The sequence below is a fragment of the Staurois parvus genome, unplaced genomic scaffold, assembly GCF_062004578.1.
Source record: "Staurois parvus isolate SC_StPar_1 unplaced genomic scaffold, SC_StPar_1.0 ptg000299l, whole genome shotgun sequence".
NCBI lineage: Eukaryota > Metazoa > Chordata > Amphibia > Anura > Ranidae > Staurois > Staurois parvus.
The window spans coordinates 16,072,970-16,092,564 of NW_028318095.1; the positions used below are offsets into that span (position 1 = coordinate 16,072,970).

The window sequence follows — 19,595 nt, forward strand, 5'->3', positions numbered from 1 at the left end:
AACCCTGCCCAGTTTTCTATTGAAACTATTCAAAACCTCCCACTCTTCCAAATCCGCAATATAAAGACTAACCATTCTGTAGTCCAAGACTACTTGATGGGCCAATTATATATAATAATATATATATATATGGGACACCCCTCCAGATCATTTGATTCCAATCACCTCCATCCTCCATGGCCACAGGTATATAAAATAAAGCGCCTGGGCATGCAGACAGTCGCACCTTATTGTTGACAATGGTTCCAGTCAAATCAGTGCGACTCAGATTCCGATAATAGTTCCTGCACTATTTTCGGCAATTTCATGTGCGACTTGCAAAGACATCTGCGCACAGATGTCAGGTAAGTCACACCTGAAATCACACTGACCTGAGGCTTTGAAATCATACTACGTCAAGTGAAGTAGTGCGATTTCAACATTGCATTCAATGTGAACCAGGGCTTCGGTACAGGGTTACTTTAAAATATAAAGTGAGGCTGTCTAACAGAGACAAACAAAAATACTTTTAGCAGCAGAGCATTTTCTCGTATATTCTTCTAGCCTTAACCTGGCCACATATGAGTCGAAATTAGGGCGGTTCAGAAGGGAATGGCAGAACTTTGATACATGTATTGGCAGGCTTTCTCCACACAGAATCGTAGTGTAGGTCAAGGCATGGTAAATCAGTCAAGACTACAGTCAGTATTGGTAGTCTTTTGCCTTCTGCTTGCCTTTCTGGGTACAACGTCTACAGCTCAATTCCTCATTAAAAAGGAACTTCATATCCTCTTTCTGATTTTTTAATCCCATTTAATCCCACTTTACCCTTCTTGGTGGCTTGTCCTTTGTTAACATACTCAAATACATTCTGCTGCCCAAAGGGTTCCACGCCACCATTTGGGAGTTGGCTTTTTCTTCCTAGTTTTCAAGCCAGCTCTCGACAACGTGCATGCACAATGGCTTCAAGAATCAGGAAACAACAGCTGCTCCCAAATAATGTGCCATGGCACATGAGCAGTTGATTGCCCCCAAAGCCTTCTTGAAGTTGTAACATGCATCCTGGGAATAAGAGAGAAGGTAGGGGGCATCATTATTGCCTAAGCAAGAAGCATGAAAGTGTGGGCCAGTTATCCAAAAAAATAAAGAGTATTAAAAAAAAAAATGAAAATTGTATATTAAAAAGGAGAGAGGAAGGAGGAAAAGTGTGTCAAGAGAATAAAAGGCTGCTTTAGGGATTTTAAACAGAAAATATTGAGACATACCTAAGACACATGTCTGCAGAATAGTGTAGCCACATGATAAATTCCCTTTTTTATAGAATAACCCAACATGACCATCTCTATCCAGTGTGAACTGGGTAGACATGAGTTCACTGTGAAGACACGCTTCCACATCATCTTGCAGGAGAGGCTTGTTTTGATCTCGGCTTTAACAAACTACTTTAAGGACATGCTGGTCTGTGGTTAGCTGTTAATTCATACACAAAATAGCCTTCTATAAATGCTCTATTGTTAGATTCTAGCCAGTTCTTGGGGGAGAAAAGCAAATAAATGGCAAAGTCTGTGAGGTGAACGATGGGTTTTTATAATGACATCATATATTTGATTACACTGCTTCAGATGAGGTTATGAGAACCAAAAAAGAATATTCTATCTTGCAGAGAGTTTAGAATTCGTATAATCACATAAACCATGGCCAAAATAGAAACAGGCATTTCAAATATGATATTCATTATGCCGTCACCAATATACATGTTTTGACAAAGCGCCAAACCCACCACGAATCTGTTTTTGTCTCTTAGTATGATTATGTGTACTTTTATTGAGACATTACATGCAGAACAAATTATTTCAGTCCATATATTCTAAACGCTCTTTCCAGCTTTGAGATCCATCATCGGTTTTAGATATGCTCCAATGTGACTTACACAACGCATTGCAGCCCAGACCTGGACAAACCCTAACAGCTAGGTAGACAATACACTTATAACATCACAACTGTCATGCACGTTCCCCAATCTTTTCTTTCTCTGTCAGTAGAAACACAAGGTCCCTGACTATTTTATAGAATATTGTTCCTAACACACACGTTCCTGAATGATGGCTGTAAGTATAAATGGGTTCTGCAGCAACCACCGTCTGGAACCAAAGGTAATCAGAACGAGCAGATTTCACCAGCACACCACAGATCTCCAGAATTGGTCCAAAGCTTTATTTAGTGATCACATAAATGTAACAAAAGCAACATTTCGGAACCATGCACGAGGAAGTCGTACCTGATAAAGGGGTCCTGTGTGGCTCCGAAATGTTGCTTTTGTTACAATGACGTGATCGCTGAATAACACTGTGGATCTATTCTGGAGATCAGTGGTGTGCTGGTGACATTCTCTTGGTCTGACTATTTTATAGGGTCAAAAGTGAACCAAGGTTTCACTTCATTTCATTTAAACGTGGAGCCCAGTGAAACATCCACTGGCTTTTTACATCTCAAGAAAAATGGTAATCTTTTGCATGCTGGGCAAAGTAACAGCCTCTCTGCGAAGCACTCCTACTGAACCCTTATTCTCACATTGCGGCTCCTTCCTCCTCCACAGCTAGGTATGATAACTTGCACTTTCAGGTATGAAGGAGTAGGGGAATCTACTCCCATGTGGCAGAGGTCAGGTTAAGCAGGCAAGCCCAAGCACTGTTAATGACCAGGGGAGTGACACTAACACTTCCCCGAGTTGCCAAAATCAATCATTTCAGTGCTGGCAAGGAAGTGCTGGTAAGGTAAGCACTGTAGGGGGGTCAGGATGCCTAGGGAAGAAAGCACTGGCAAGGTGATAGTGTTTAAGTATTTAGGTAGCGAAATTCTTGTCATTGTATAAAGTGCAGAATCTTGTGAACTGCTATGCCAAATATAGATACAAAATGATAAAAGGAAAAAAAAATATTACTAGAAAATAAAATTGTGAATCGCTCACACCATTCACAATCCCATACAAAATGTGTTATATGAGATAAAATATCAATCAAGTGCCGTGCTTCACTTCTGATTTAAACCAAAACAATCAGCATAAACATCTCTTAATAAAAGTGTCCATGCATTGGTATTCTATACGGTTGTATATCTTCACAGATGCTTGAATAGAAAATAACTTCTTAGAACACCTCATGCAATTATACACTGCAAACCAATGTGTGTACACCTCCACCGGATGTGCTCTAACCTGGTGTATATGACCAAACCTCTAAGTGAGGTCATATATAGCATGTGTGCCTTATATGACCTGATATAAGATGTCCAATAAGCATGAGTCTCCTCCACTCTCCTAGCTGTCCTCTTCCATCAGATAAATGCCAAAAAGAGATTACCAAAACATAGTGTTTTATCCTTACAAAACATTTATTGATAAAACAATATCCAGTATTCCATTCACATGTATGATGTATAATATTGTGTCTTACAAAGTAACTCCAAAAAGGCACTGCTACTGGTATGGATCCTCCAACCACTGATCTGCAGCCAGCTGTGCTGCTCTTTCCTATCCTATGAGCATCGTAAAGTCAAAGCCCTTCCCCTACATGTTACGCCACCGGGTCACGTGGCTACATGAGGGGGAATGATGAAGCCACGTGACCCGGTGGTGTAACGTGTAAGGGAGGGGCTTTGACATCACGATGATTGAGGCAGGGCCAGTGCTGCAAGGGCCAGTTGTAGATTGAGGCAGTTGCCATTTGTTTGTACAGATATGACACATGCCTACTTACATTGGCCCAAGCTGGACCTGCTGCTTTGTTCCTCTGCTATCAGCATGGGTCATTTCTGACAGGTTTTCCTGACACCAAGAGAAAAATGGTGACAAGGGAGGAACCTCCATCGGATTGCCAGCCTCCGCTCTCTTCCTGTGTTCTTTGTGTAGGGGGGTGTGTCACTTCCCCCCAATCAGCTGTCAGAACTTCAGCTCCTTCCCCTTTTTTTTCTGAACTCTCCCACAAGCTTTATAAATTCAGCATTTTGATTGGATATAGACAAGAGAATACTGCAGATAAACAGGTACAACTTATGAGGGAGGATTTGTTTCATCCCTGTGTATCACCTGAGGCCACTCACTTCACTGAGTATATGTAAGGGTTTACAAACACTTTACGCATCTGATTGGTGGGGCCTTCATTTACAAGCCTGCCATGTAGGAAATGACCTAGAAGTCCTTGCTTCTTTTTGGAGAAAAATATTTGCAGTGAAATGTCTCTCACATGTATATCACAAAAAGAAGATTGCCAAAGCTAAAAAACTTGGCAAGGGTGTCAGATGCAGCTCAAATAGCTCACACAGATGGTTAGGAGATTCTCTACTAAGGAAAATCTGTGCTGACATAATGCTTCACATCACTACTTCCTAGGTCACTAACCCTGAAAAAGTATTGAATCAGAAGATCAGTCCTAACAGTCAGGCAACTTGAACTTTCAGAAGAAAGTCAATAACAGCAGCCTCCATATTTCTTTCAGTACACTTCAACTGAACATGAATTAAACAATCCAAATCTGAAAAAGAAACACATTCTCTAAACAAGATATTTCTTTAAGGGCCATGTCATAATAAAGATTCTAATGTTGTACAGTTCAGTGAGCTTCATGGGTAGGTACTGAAAGGTCATTAGTCCCATCCTGTGCAGTATTTAAACATTTACAGGAACACCGTCTGATGTGGAAGAGAGAGAGAGATTTTGCTGAAATTTAGAGTAATTAATCCTCAAAGTTGACAACAGGGGCACTGAAGTCATCAGCAGCTCAGTTACCTTTTTTCAACTGTGATCCAGCAGTCTTTCAGCATTTCAGTCAAGGCAGACGCTCTGGGAGAGGGGAGCTTAACTACTGACAGAATGACTAAGATTACCTCAGTGCTACTGATATGATGGTTGAGAATGCATTGCTTCATAGTGCCTTCAGCTACAAAGGTCAGTGAGGGGTTGTTTTAAAACTCAGTCATGACTTGTTAAGAATTTATAACCATTTGAATGTCCATAGGCTGGTCACAGATTCAAGTTTAATTTGCTGAGTTTTTGTTCTGTAAAGAGGGTTTGTGATTCCATGCAGAGAAGGTGTACATTTAGTTTATTAATCTATGCAAAAAAAAAAAGATCAATTTTTTTGATACTCATTCATACCTTTGTTGTATTTTGCAGTATTCCAAAAATGCGTTCTGAAAGTATAAGTACTGAGTGTCCAGCCAAGAGGATGACCTGCAAACAAGCAGACATCTACCATCACATTGGCACAGGAAGCCATGAGGAGTCAGACACCATTAAGCGGAACAGGGGGAAGAAACACAGAGACTATGTGGCTGAAACTGGCACTATCTTAAGAAGCCACAAATCGGATCAGAAACAAAAGACCTCTAACAGAAAAGCAGATGATCTTTCTCGGGATGACCTTCTGTTCCTGCTTAGCGTGCTGGAGGGAGAGCTGCAAGTCAGTTGTTTTTCATGCTTCACGCAATAAGCAGACCATATATTTGGATTATACATATGGGTCTCTCTTGCCAGCATAGGCTGTTATTATAAATCATATGTGAAAGCACTGTCATTATTACATGCTAATGGTATGCATATCCTCACTCTATCACAGACAATGAGGACAATATTAGGTTCGGTTTGAATGTCAGTCTGCCCTGTGGGAAGTGATGTTCAGATTTGTTTTACTGCACAGTATGACAGTCATTTAACTTTGAATTTCTTTCATCAGCTGCCAGATTTATATATAGACATTCTTTATAGTCTGTTTAGAATACATGTATCTAATGAATTACTGAGAAGATCTACTTTTTTTTTAAATTGTCTTCCTAAAACACATTTGCTATATGTTTTTAATTTTTTCATAACTATATTGAAGTACCGTCCTTTCTCCTTATGCAGTATTTTTACTTTGATATCACTCTGGCTCCATCAACATTTCAAATGCCTCTGGCTGCCATGAGTGATCTGTCAACACGTGAGCCTACGGTGATGTGCAAAATGGTTACTGGGACTGTTGTGATTGTAATTGCCAGTCACAAATAGAATAGAAAAGTACATATCAAATTCACTCCAAGAAGCGAAGCAAAGCAAAGCAAAAAACAAAAACTGCATGCTTAGAAATGTTTCTAAGCATACAGTTATTGTCTTTTTTTAAATTAAAGTGAACCTGTTACCAGGCTATGTACAATCAAGTTACATAGTTAGTCTGGCTGAAAAAAAGGCAAAAGTCCATCCAGTTCAGCCATAAAAAAAAAAAGTTATAATCCTATACCCACAGCTGATCCAGAGGAAGGCAAAAAAACCCCCAGCAAAGCATGATCCAATTTGCTCCTGCAGGGAAATAAAATCCCCTGAGAGGCAATCGGATATTCCCTTGATCAACTTTACCTATAAATGTTAGTATCCAGTTCTATTCTGTGTATCTAGGAAAGAATCCAGGCCTTTTTTAACACAATCCATTAAGCTGGCCAGAACCAACTCTTGGGGGAGTCCACATTTTCACAGCTCTTACTGTGAAGAAACCTTTCAGTGTTTGGAGATTAAATTTCTTTTCCTCCAGACGTAAAGAGTGCCCCCTTGTTCTTTGTGATGACCTCAGGGTGAATAACTTGACACCGAGTTCACTATATGAACCACTGATGTATTTATACATGTTGATCATATCCCCCTTAATCTCCTCTTCTCAAGAGAGAATAAATTTAGTTCCTCTAATCTTTCCTCATAGCTGAGCTCCTCCATGCCTCTTATCAGTTTGGTTGCCCTTCTCTGTACTTTCTCCAGTTCCCAATGTTCTTTTTGTGAATTGGTGCCCAAAACTGAACTGCATATTCGAGATGAGGTGTTACTAATGATTTGTACCGGGGTAATATGATATCTCTCTCTCTGGAGTCTATAGCTCTTGTAATACAAGAGAGGATTTAGAAACCGCAGCTTGGCATTGCATGCCATTATTAAGCTTGTGATCTACCAAAACTTCCAGATCCTTCTCCACCATTGATTTCCCTAATTGTACCCCCCTAGTATGTATGATGCCTGCATATTCTTATCCCCCAAGTGCATTGCGTTACATTTATCAACATTAAATCTCATTTGCCACATAGTTGCCCAATTAAACAGAGCATTGAGGTTGGCTTGTAAATTGAAGACATCCTGTAAGGACGTTATTCCACTGCACAGCTCGGTGTCATCTGCAAAGACTGAAATGGGATTTTTAATCTCAGACCCTATATTGTTTATAAATATATTAAAAAGTAAGGGTCCCAACACTGAACCTTGGGGTACACCACTGACAACCCTAGACCATGCAGGGTATGAATCATTAACCACTACTCTTTGAATACGATCTTTTAGCCAGTTTTCTATCCATTTACATACAGATTTTTCCAAGCTTGTAGTATGCTTTACACATTAGCCGTGTGTGGGGAACTGTGTTAAATGCTTTTGCAAAATCCAAGTATACCACGTCCAACGCTACCCCTCTGTCCAAGGTTTTGCTCACCTCCTCATAAAAAGAAATCAGATTTGTTTGACAAGTTCTGTCCTTCATGAATCCATGCTGTCTGTTGCTTAAAATATTTTTTTCTAGCAAGAACTCATCTATGTGGTCTTTTATTAAACTCTCCTGTATCTTCCCAACTAGAGAAGTTAAACTAACAGGTCTATAATTACTTGGTAAAGCGTTTGACCCCTTTTTAAATATTGGCACCATATTGGCCTTACGCCAATCCAGTGGTACTATGCCAGTCATTAAAGAGTCCCTAAAAATTAGAAACAATGGCTTTGCAATAACAGAGCTCAATTCTTTAAAGACCCGTGGGTGTATGCCATCCAGTCCAGGTGCTTTATTCACCTTTATTCTGTCTAAATATTTTTGGATCATATCAATTGTGAGCCAATGTGGATCATCTGGAGCTGTGTCAATACCATGCCCATTATGGACAAGAGCTCCCCCATGCTCCTTTGTATACACAGAGCTGAAGAAGGTATTTAATAAATTTGCCTTCTCTTTGTCCCCAGTCACCCATTCTAGATTATTTTGTAAAGGCCTACATGCTTGGACCGGACCTTAAGTAAGTATTTATATAAGTGTATATGCAGGCAAAATCTTAAACACAGATCAGCATACCGTATATACTCGAGTATAAGCCGAGTTTTTCAGCACATTTTTTGTGCTGAAAAACGGCCCCCTTGGCTTATACTCGAGTCAACGTCTGCAGATGTCTAGCAGGGGGCGCTGCTTCTAAAGCAGCGGTTCTCAACCTGTGGGTCGCGACCCCTTTGGGGGTCGAATGACACTTTCACAGGGGTCGCCTAAGACCATCGGAAAACACATATTTCCGATTGCCTTAGGAACAGAGACACCGCTCCTCTATCCGTCTCCAGGTGTGGGCGGGATGACCTGCCGTCCCTGTCATCTGGACACACCCCCGGGATCAATCCTCGCCGGTGATTGGCCACCGGAACTGTAGCACAGGAGAGGCACACAGGCGCCCAATCACCGGCAAGGAGGTGGAGCTTGGAGAGGAGGAGCCGAGCGGCACCGCGAAGATTGAGCGAGTGAAGAGGAGGAGAGGGGCCGGAGAAGGAAGACATCTGACCGCTAAGTGTGTACCATGGGAGAGGGAGGGAGCGAGCGAGCCCAGGCTGGAGCAGGGGTCAGCAAGGTAAGTATCATTGGTGTCAGTGGGAGGAATAGTGCCCAATCATTGGTGTCACTAATACCAACGATGGGGCACTATTCCTCCCCCCACTGACACCAACGATGGGGCACTATTCCTCCCCCCACTGACACCAACGATGGGGCACTATTCCTCCCCCCACTGACACCAACGATGGAGCACTATTCCTCCCCCCACTGACACCAACGATGGGGCACTATTCCTCCCCCCCACTGACACCAACGATGGGGCACTATTCCTCCCCCCACTGACACCAACGATGGGGCACTATTCCTCCCCCCACTGACACCAACGATGGGGCACTATTCCTCCCCCCACTGACACCAACGATGGGGCACTATTCCTCCACCCACTGACACCAACGATGGGGCACTATTCCTCCCACTGACACCAACGATGGGGCACTATTCCTCCCCCCATTGACACCAACGATGGGGCACTATTCCTCCCCCCACTGACACCAACGATGGGGCACTATTCCTCCCCCCACTGACACCAAGGATGGGGCACTATTCCTCCCCCCATTGACACCAACGATGGGGCACTATTCCTCCCCCCACTGACACCAACGATGGGGCACTATTCCTCCCCCCACTGACACCAACGATGGGGCACTATTCCTCCCCCCACTGACACCAACGATGGGGCACTATTCCTCCCCCCACTGACACCAACGATGGGGCACTATTCCTCCCCCCACTGACACCAACGATGGGGCACTATTCCTCCCCCCACTGACACCAACGATGGGGCACTATTCCTCCCCCCTCGGCTTATACTCGAGTCAATAGTTTTTCCCAGTTTTTTGTGGTAAAATTAGGTACCTAGGCTTATATTCGGGTCGGCTTATACTCGAGTATATACGGTAGTTTTCCAATTCATGCAAATATTTACTTTATGTCAATATAAAAACAATGCAGGTACTGAAGAATACCTGTTGATCATGGTCAAAATGCAGTCAGTTTCCAATAGTGAGTTGACAACTCTGCCAATACTGCAATGAAATTTCAAGCAGTGTTGTCAGACTTGTTTACTATGTAAACACTCCCTGCTCTCCCATACTAGCAATCTGCTGTTCCCTCTGCTCTCCTGTTATTGCAGTGCAGCAGTGGCAAAGTTGTCAGTCCACTACAGTACATTTGAAGTCCACTGCATTTCTGGTAGGATTATCAGGATCAGCAACATTTTTTAAGACATAACATGGAAATGTGCATTGACTGAAGAGATGTTTTCTGTAGATTTTGCCCAGAGTTTAACCTTAACAAATTGCTGACCAGCCACAGTATACCTACATGTAGATCATTTTGCCTGCATGGGATCCTGGTACTTAGGGCCAGTGATTATGTGAACGCTATGCGATCACTTGATCACAATGTCAACAAAGCTGTTGTGAATGAATTCATTCATAACAGCTGTGTTAAATATGCTGTAATTGGCCCACAGCTACCACATAGTACCTGGACCAATCACAGCACTCTGTACCATGTGATTAGCTGTAGCCAATCACAGATCACTAGTGATCACGGAGGTCATGAATGTTTAATCTATTCATGACAGTTGAACATTTTCATTATAACAACAAAGTGTAAAAAAATAAATAATCCCTGATCACCTCCTCAGATTAGTGCAGTGTTACTATGGTGACACTGAACTACTCTGATGAAAGCATGTTAAAAAAAATATAGTAGACATTTTTTTTAAATGTTTAAAAAAAATTATAATAATTTTTCATTTAATTTTTTTTAAAGTAGTTGTAAAGGTTTAAGGTTTTATACCTTCGTGCATTCTATGCATGAAGGTAAAAACCTTTTCTGTGCAGCAGCTCCCCCAACCTCCCCTAATACTCACCTAAGCACCCTCTCGATCCAGCGATGTGCACTGGAGTTTTCGCAATCCCAGGACTCCCCCTATCCTTACTGGCTGAGATAGCAGCAGGAACCATTGGCTCCCGTTGCTGTCCATCACAGCCAGTGAGCCAATGAGAATGGGGCAGGGCTAAGCCGTGGCTTCATATGTGTGATCGTTGGCGGGGGACCTGAGAAGAGGAGGAGCCGGGCTACTCTGTGCAAAACCACTGCAGAGAGCAGGTATGATGCGTTTGTTATTTTAAAAAAAATTAAGCCTTTACTATCACCAGTCAGTGTTCCTGATCACATGATGACGCTGTACTGCACTGGTGACAGTATGAAAAAAAAACGTGAACAAAAATTTTTTTAATTTCTCCATTTTCAAAAAAATGTGACAAAAAAATTACAATTTCAAAAAAACTGGCCATGCCTCTTACTAAATGCTTCAGAATGTCTACTTTCAAAAAAAGGGGTCACTTGGGGGGGAATTCGTACTGTCCTGACATTTTAGGGCCTTAAAAAATTAGATAGACCATCAGATATATGTATATATATATTGTAGTTTGTAGATGCTATAATTTTTACACAAACCAATTAATATACATTTATTGGGATTGTTTTCCCAAAGACACGTAGCAGAATACATGTTGGCCTAGACTGAAAAAAAATCTTTTGCGTACAGTATCGCATGACCATGCAATTGCCACTTAAAGTAGAGCAGTGTTGAATGGCAAAAAATGCCTTGTCATGAAGGGACTAAAACCTTCTGGAGCTCAAATGGGCAGATCAGCCTCAAAACAATGCCTCAGTAACTTCTGTAGCTGCAGGCACTGTAAAGCAATTCATTCTCAAAGTGAACAAAAGCGCTGATGTTTTAGCCATTTTTATACCAGCTATTTTTTCTTTGTCATCGGTGACTCAAGTAAACACAGTGCAAATGCTCTGACAGGGGAGCAGGGTTAGCTAAACTTAGCTAAACCCAATATGAGTGGTTCTGCTCTGAACTTTGAGCATGAATTCCTTCATAATGCCTGCAACTACGGAGGACTTCATTTAAAGCCTGCTTAGGACTTAAGAAATTGTAATTACATGGATGTGTGAATCCTAACCATAGGTTCATTTTAAGTCTACTCACATTATAAGCAACTCAAATAAAACTGTAAGTCACTAAGAAAATGTAATTTGAAAATATGTACAGATCAGAGACACAGTTGGTTCAGGTCAGAGGTTCAGGAAGGAGGCAAACAGATGTTGTCAAAGAACCAGGCAGAAGGTTGAGGTGGAGAGTAGACAGTCAAACAAAGTCAAACACAGTCCGGGGGTACTTCAGAAAAGCAATCATTGGGTTTAGGTTTGTTTTAAGAGGGCACAAAACTAGGGATACAACACAGATATACAAACTGAAGTGCAGTAATAAGGTTTTCTGTTTTCACTCCAGGCACGGGATGAAGTAATATCTGTGTTAAAGGCTGAGAAAATTGATCTGGCATTACTGGAAGCTCAATACGGATTTGTGACTCCAAAACGTGTTTTAGAGGCCCTTCAGAGAGATGCTATCCAATCTAACGCTACACAATGGCAAGAAGATATTTATGAAAAGCCAATATGCGAGGTATGTATCACTGATTTTTTCCAATACCAATGAAGTGTCCAAAATATAATTATTTTTTTTGGGGGGGGGGGGGGGGAGAGTGGTTTTAGAGCAAAAGGTCTTGGCATCATATTGTGGTATGTACAGTGGGGGATTGCAGAGCTTGGCGCTAAAGAGGCTATTTATATAATGAACATGCTCAGGGGCTCCTGGCAAACTCTAGTCGAGACTTAAAGCGGAGCTCCACCCAAAAGGGGAAGTTCCACTTTAAGCCTTTGCCCCCGCTCCCCATTAAGGATTGGCACCTTTGGGGAGTGGGTACCTGAATTTGACAGGTACCCGCTTCCACTTCCACTGCGATCACCTAGGTAATTGGAAGCAGAAGTTGTCCCCTCCTCCCTCCCTTTAGTCTTCTGGGACACGTGACAGGTCCGAAAAGACTAAGGGGCCATTCACAAAGCACAGCGATTCTCACGCATGTGCAGTGGGCACCCGCAAGCTGTCCCAGCCGGGTGCCCACACTGAAGATGCTGGCGCCAGTGAGAGAAGATGGCCGGTGAAACCAGCAGTGGTGAGGACACCGCTGGACCGAGGGACAGGTAAGTGTCTGTATTTTAAGAGTTAGCAGCTACAGTTTTTGTAGCTGCTGACTTTTTTTTTGTTTTTTTTCAGGTGGAACTCCGCTTTAAGGAATTTAAGCCAGGAGTATTAATGGTTCACCAACTTTTTAAATTGAAGTCTATGTCCCTGTTTGGGAGTTTTCCTCTCACTTGTTGTCCAAGAGACAGAAGGGGAGGGAGGATCCCACCACTGACAATGGTCACCAGAACAGGTGATGAGGGGATCCCTCTCAATGGAGATACCATGACAGTGATAATGCTGAAATGTGTGACTTCTGAAATTTTTTTCTCACTTCTTATTGCAACACTTGCACAACAACCAAAGAAAAAATCTCTTGAAAATCTCAGTCAGCAATAAAATCCAGACAGAAATTGGTACCCTTCCTCACTTTATCCAAAACAAAGGCCTCATTCACACTAGCGGTAAGGGGGCGGAGGTAAAAACAGGTGGTTGATTCAAGCTTTTACCACCACTCCTGTCAGCCTACCTACAAATTTACATGGCGGCTGCTCAGGTACCCCCACATTCTGATGCAGAAATTTTATCTCGGTATGTTGCAATAGGTAGGTATTTTGCTTGGCAAACACACCCGTTGAAGTAAATAGTTCCACACTGTAAGTGTATTCTAACCACTTGGCACACTGTTGCAAGGTTGTTTATGTGAAATACCCTGTGGTACCAGGAAAAAAAAAAAGAAAAAGAAGGCTTTCAGGAGGCAGAAGTATCACCTCCTGAATACCTGCAAATCACTTAACTGCCTCTGGAGAGCAATCCACTGCTGCTAATGTGAGCGATTTCAAAGCTTTATTTGGAAATAGAAAGAATGAGTCTGAAGTTCCACTTTAAAGTCAAAACCTATAATTTGCTAGTCATTTGCTTGATATATACATCTCTGCTAGATCAGCTTTACTGCCTACTTGGTCAGTTCACCACTCACTAGACAGAGATCATGATCCTGATTCACTGTCCAATGAGGAGCTGGGAGGTGGAGAGGTGACACATTAATCTGAAATGCAGGACCATAACGATAAATCTGTCTGGCTGTGCAGTGTGAAAAAAATATGTGTAAATCACAAGACAGATGGTACAGAACTACAAATCCTTTGACAGGTATAACAGTAAAAACATATGTATTTCAGCTGTGTATTTACCCATTTTCTTACAGTTTTGCTCTAAGACCTAACTTGAAACGCCTAATATGCATGCAAAATAGTACTGCATTATGGTAATGCAGGACATATACTGTACATGTTACATGATAGCAGCCCAAGGACTAATTTTGTTAATAAAATCCATGTATGTTTATTTTACCAGTACCAGGGACACCCTACCCCCTAAATAAATATAAAATGGAAATTTTAGCTGTTTTACCGCTCTTACAAAAAAAGGAAAAAACTCCCCAATTTTGGAAAAAACTTCTCTTTGAAACGTCATGCTATCATAGCCTTAATTCATGAAAACTGCCATAAATCATGGTGTTATTAAGCTTTTAAGGCAGAAATAATATTTGAACTAATGAAAAATAGAAGATAATATATTTCTTTGAACTAGGGCTTCAATAACTGCCAGTCACCTTGTATGTTCTCACTCCTATTCCAGACATTGCACTTTTGTTACAGCATAGCCTTTCCAGTTGAACTCTATCTGCTTTCAATTAAAATGTAAAATGTTCACTTGGAAAGGCTAATATTTTAGCCATTTATAAAGATGTCTCTCTGTAGGCCGAAGTGGTAGAAATCCATTTTGACATGTGGACATGATGTCAGCTCTTGGCTGTGTGCGGAGCAAGATATTGTCCTGATTTTTCATTACATTTGCTTCTAAATAAAAATGTATTGAGGATTGTTTTGGTGATTAGTCATGACTGCATAGACCTAAATGACCAATATGGCAGATAAAATTTAAGGTGGGCACAGACGGAATGATGGATGTTTGTATATCTATCTTTCATCTCACTGTCAATATAAATATTAAAGTCTGATATCTGTATGTGTTTATTACATACAATAAAAGTATTCACATTATTTTTTTAAATATTTTTAAGATGATGAACCTAAAGCTGATCTTCAGGCAATTTTGTAACCACCTCATCCATCTTGCCTTCACCCGCTTTCATCATTCAGCAATTTGTTTGAAAAAAAAAAAAGAAAACAATGCTTTGAAAACAGTTAACTCAACTGGGTCTGCCGTCCTTCTGGGAGTTCAGACTAGTGATCTAATGCTGCAGTATACCATCAACCGCTCCCCCTGTAGTGACACCATAGATGTCTGCTGGAGCCAGCTCACTTGTTTTCCTGCTGGAGCCCCTTCATTGCACCCTCAACATCATTGTGCAAATTTCAACCATATATTTTGTCGACACTCACCCACAGCCTTAGGCCCTCCCATAAACCGCCATATGCCAGCGGTCAGGCCTGGCAACTGGCCACTTAGGCACTCAGCCCTGAATTGTAGGAGTAAAGTGATAGAGTAAGTGGAAGTTATATAAATTGCACCTACTGTCCAGCTAACATGTTAGTTTTCTCATAATAGGCCTAGTACGGGTTTTTTTTTTTAAAGTGGAGCAATAAAGTGCATATAAAGCTATTTTTGTAATACAAAGTAGGGAAAGATTAGCAAGCCTGTGGAGTTTGTATTTGTCTCTGCTGAGGAGATTAATCCTTGGTTTGTCGTAGGAGAAATAGAAACATTATCACAGGAACAACAGGTGGATAATCCAAAGTTCTGAGGTGTCACCGGAACAGGAATAAAGGGGAATTCTTTTAATGGGAACAGCTGATGCATGGACAGCTTTTAAAAAGTGAGAGACAGTCTCTCAAAAGCAAGTGAAATCCCTTTTTTTTAACCAAAGATAAGAAGACACTGTATACCAAACAGCTCCAAGGAGTACATTATGTGAAGAGCGGCTTCAGCCCCTACTCCTCCTAATAGCCATACCCCCTGACAGGGTTCACCCCATCCACCAACCCTCAGTGATAAAAGGTGGGATCGTGAAGCAAGCCTCCAAACCATTTATGCATTTTTACTTTTTTTTTTTTTTATATACTCATACTCAACTTGGTTGTTGAACAATATTTTTACTTTGAAATCACTGTTCCTTTCATAGGTGAGCCAAGTATGAGCCATGTATGAGTTATCTGGTGAATAGCATCTTGATATGGGGAACTCAGCTGCTATCCCTTCACTAGTCTTTAATTTGTTTAAACCCGTCACAGGTTTTGCCATCTAGCAGCTGATGATGCATAAATACTTAGAGTCCTGCTCCATGATCCCACTTCTAGGACTAAAACCCAGTTGGCGGGGGTGAAAGGCGTTGGGGGTGTAGCTATTGGAAGGAGTAGGGACTGAAGCTGCTCTTCACATTATGTATACTTGGAGCTGTAGGTGTGCGGCATCTCCTTATTTTGAGTTATAGAGCTTCCTGGATGAGTATATTTATGCCAGCACCCTAATCAGGTATATTATCAGAAAAGTGGCATCAGCACTTGGAGCTGTGCTACACGAAACTTATGTGAGTTCCTCTTGATTTTTGCTGTTGCTATGGCACATGAAGTTAAGGAAAATTTTCCCAGTGGGACACAGATGGTAAAAAAAACAAAAAAAAAAAACAAAGAAATTTTACCTATATACAGTAACTCACAGAAGTGAGTACACCCCTCACATTTTTGTAAATATTTTATTATATCTTTTCATGTGACAACACCGAAGAAATTACATTTTGCTACAGTGTAAAGTAGTGAGTGTACAGCTTGCATAACAGTGTAAATTTGCTGTCCCCTGAAAATAACTCAACACACAGCCATTAATGTCTAAACCTCTGGAAACAAAAGTGAGTACACCCTTAACTGAAAATGTCCAAATTGGGCCCAAAGTGTCAATATTTTGTGTGGACGCCATTATTTTCCAGAACTGCCTTAACCCTCTTGGGCATGGAGTTCCCCAGTTCTTCCACTCCTCCATGACAACATCACTGAGCTGGTGGATGTTAGAGACCTTGTGTTTCTCCACCTTCCGTTTGAGGATGCCCCACATATGCTCAATAGTGTTTAGATCTAGAGACATGCTCGGCCAGTCCATCACCTTTACCCTTAGCTTCTTTAGCAAAGCAGTGGTCGTCTTGGAGGTGTGTTTGGGGTTGTTATGTTGGAATACTGCCCTGTGGACCAGATGCGATTTCTCCTGCGCTCAAGGACCCAGGCTGGTGGCAAGTAGATGGAACCAAAACCAGAAAAAAGCGACCACCAGTGCATACAAGGTTGTGCAGCTCCAAACAAGGCTGGGGAAGCCCGACCAATACTGCAAAGTGAAACAAAGACGAGAAGCGCACCAACCTTGCGCATTACCTCAGCAACCAAATTTTATTAAAGAATGGTACTCACAAACAGCGAATAAAATCAGGCATGTAGTCCTCAAAGGGACTTCAGAGATAAGGAACCAGCGCAAATCCCATCATGGGGGTAGACACTCAGTACAGCTGACGTGTTTCGAAGGCCATGCCTTCTTCATCAGAGCTAGCTGAGGTAATGCACAAGGTTGGTGCGCTTCTCGTTTTTGTTTCACTTTGCAATACTGCCCTGTGGCCCAGCCTCTGAAGGCTTCAGTATGTCACAGTACATGTTGGCATTCATGGTTTCCTCAATGAACTGTAGCTCCCCAGTGCCGAGAGCACTCATACAACCCCAGACCATGACACTCCCACCACCATGCTTGACTGCATGTGAACCAAATAAGTTTTTTATCTTGGTCTCATCAGACCACAGGACATGGTTCCAGTAATCCATGTCCTTAGTCTGCTTGTCTTCAGCAAACAGTTTTCGGGCTTTCTTGTGCATCATCTTTAGAAGAGGCTTCCTTCTGCACGACAGCCATGCAGACCAATTTGATGTAGTGTAAGGCGTATGGTCTGAGCACTCATATATCTTTTTCCCAAAGACAAGTTCTAGATAGGACGCTGAGCATGTGCACTCAACTTCTTTGGTTGACCATGGCGAGGCCTGTTCTGAGTGGAACCTGTCCTTTTAAACCACTGTATGGTTTTGGTCAGCTCAGTTTCAGGGTCTTGGCAATTTTATAAAGCCTAGGACATTTTTATGTAGAGCAACAATTCTTTTTTTTCAGAACCTCAGAGAGTTCTTTGCCATGAGGTGCCATGTTGAACTTCCAGTGACCAGAATGAGAAAGTGAGAGTGATAACACCAAATTTAACACACCTGCTTCCCATTCACACCTGAGACCTTGTAATACTAAGGAGACACATGACACCGGGGAGGGAAAATAGCTAATTGGGCCCAATTTAGACATTTTCACTTAGGGGTGTACTCACTTTAGTTGCCAGCGGTTTAAACATTAATGGCTGTGTGTTGAGTTATTTTGAGGGGACAGCAAATTTACACTGTTATACAAACTGTACACTCTCTACTTTACATTGTAGCAAAGTGTCATTTCTTCAGTGTTACATGTTACAAGTGTCACATGAAAAGATATAATAAAATATTTACAAAAATGTGAGGGGTGTACTCACTTCTGTGAGATACTGTATACTTACCATGCTGTAAATGACTTTTAAAACAAGTCTTTACTGAACTGTTTAGCACTGTGGAGTAATTCAGCCTCAGTTTATAACATAGCACTTTGTCCGCAGCAATGTTTGTGCCTTCTTATCTCTAGTGTAAACAAAACAGAAGTCTGGAAGGGGTGAACAGGATAAGCTGATCGGCTGAGATAATGACTTGTAGGATTTGAGTGGTTCTGTAGTGAATATTGAGGATACATTCCTCCAATATGCCTGCAGCTACAGAGGTTGCAGAAACTTTGTTTTGAAGCTAATTTACTGCTTGTTAAGAATATGTAAGTACTTAAAATGTCCATTGCTGAGCAAAATTTGACTTTAACGATTATGTAAACCTAACACTCCATATTCCTGATTCGTGCCTGCTGTACCTTGTATAAAAAAAGTATCCTGTTCTCTTTGTATTGCTTCCTTTGTATGAAATCCTTAGTGTTCCTCTGCTTTCCTACTAAAAACTGACCACACTAGACAGGAGAACATACCATGGTCAGTTTGCTAGCTAAGAACTCAGCCTGCTCTCCTCCAATGATCAAGCTTGTCCTGACACACCCAACCAACACCCGCCGCACAACCTTACACTGGGACGATCAGTGTACTGCTGTTTCTCCTCCCCGAGCTCTTATGGAGCCGAGAACAGAGGGTATGTGATCTCTTATAAAAAAAAAGGGGGGGGGGGGGAAGTGTTTATAATTTTTTAGATCTATACACAAATGTTTTACCTTTCATTTCTAGTTTAAACTGAATGAGTTGTTTTACAAGGTGAGGGTTTACATATACTTTAGGTTACTGCCTAAAGCTGAACTCCGAGTAGAAAAATATTCATTCATTTAAATATAGTCATTAACAGCAACAAAAGATAAAAATCCACTGTGTGTGCACCAACTTCAAACCCATATACTACCTTACACATAGCAGTGATCATTTTCAAGCGCATGGTCTGTGCAGAAATTATAGCTATGGGTGGTATCTTTCAGATCTACCCGCTATAAGCTACCACCAGAAAACTACAGGATGGGGCAGGGCCGTAGATAATTATTTTTCATTGGGGTGCATTGGGAGAAGTGTATTGCTCTGCAGTGCCATGGGATGGGTGGAATGCTCTGCAGTGCCATGGGATATGTGGAACGCTGTGCAGTGCTATGGGATTGGTGGAACGGTCCGCAGTGCCATAGGATGGTGGAATGCTCTGCAGTGCCATGGGATGGGTGGAATGTTCTGCAGTGCCATGGGATGGGTGGAATGTTCTGCAGTGCCATGGGATGGGTGGAATGTTCTCCAGTGCCATAGGATGGGTGGAACGCTATGCAGT

At 41.8% G+C, this 19,595-nt stretch overlaps 2 protein-coding genes across 3 annotated transcripts in view; one reads left to right on the forward strand and one right to left on the reverse strand.

Annotated features, from left to right (window-relative positions):
- CMSS1 (cms1 ribosomal small subunit homolog) overlaps window positions 1-19,595 on the reverse strand; it is a 487,925-nt gene that overhangs the window by 248,245 nt on the left and 220,085 nt on the right. Inside the window, exon 2 of one of the 2 annotated variants that reach the window (XM_089682959.1) lies at window positions 5,132-5,206. The exons of the other annotated variant lie outside the window; for it this stretch is intronic. Within the exon in view, the coding sequence (XP_089539085.1) occupies window positions 5,132-5,206 (75 nt within the window). The remainder of the gene's footprint in view (window positions 1-5,131; window positions 5,207-19,595) is intronic. 2 annotated transcript variants of the gene reach the window in all.
- The window catches only part of FILIP1L (filamin A interacting protein 1 like), a 414,625-nt gene that overhangs the window by 183,236 nt on the left and 211,794 nt on the right, over window positions 1-19,595 (forward strand). Inside the window, exons 2-3 of the mRNA XM_089682958.1 lie at window positions 5,150-5,435; window positions 11,944-12,117. Coding sequence (XP_089539084.1) covers window positions 5,160-5,435; window positions 11,944-12,117 — 450 coding nt within the window. The 5' untranslated portion in view covers window positions 5,150-5,159. The remainder of the gene's footprint in view (window positions 1-5,149; window positions 5,436-11,943; window positions 12,118-19,595) is intronic.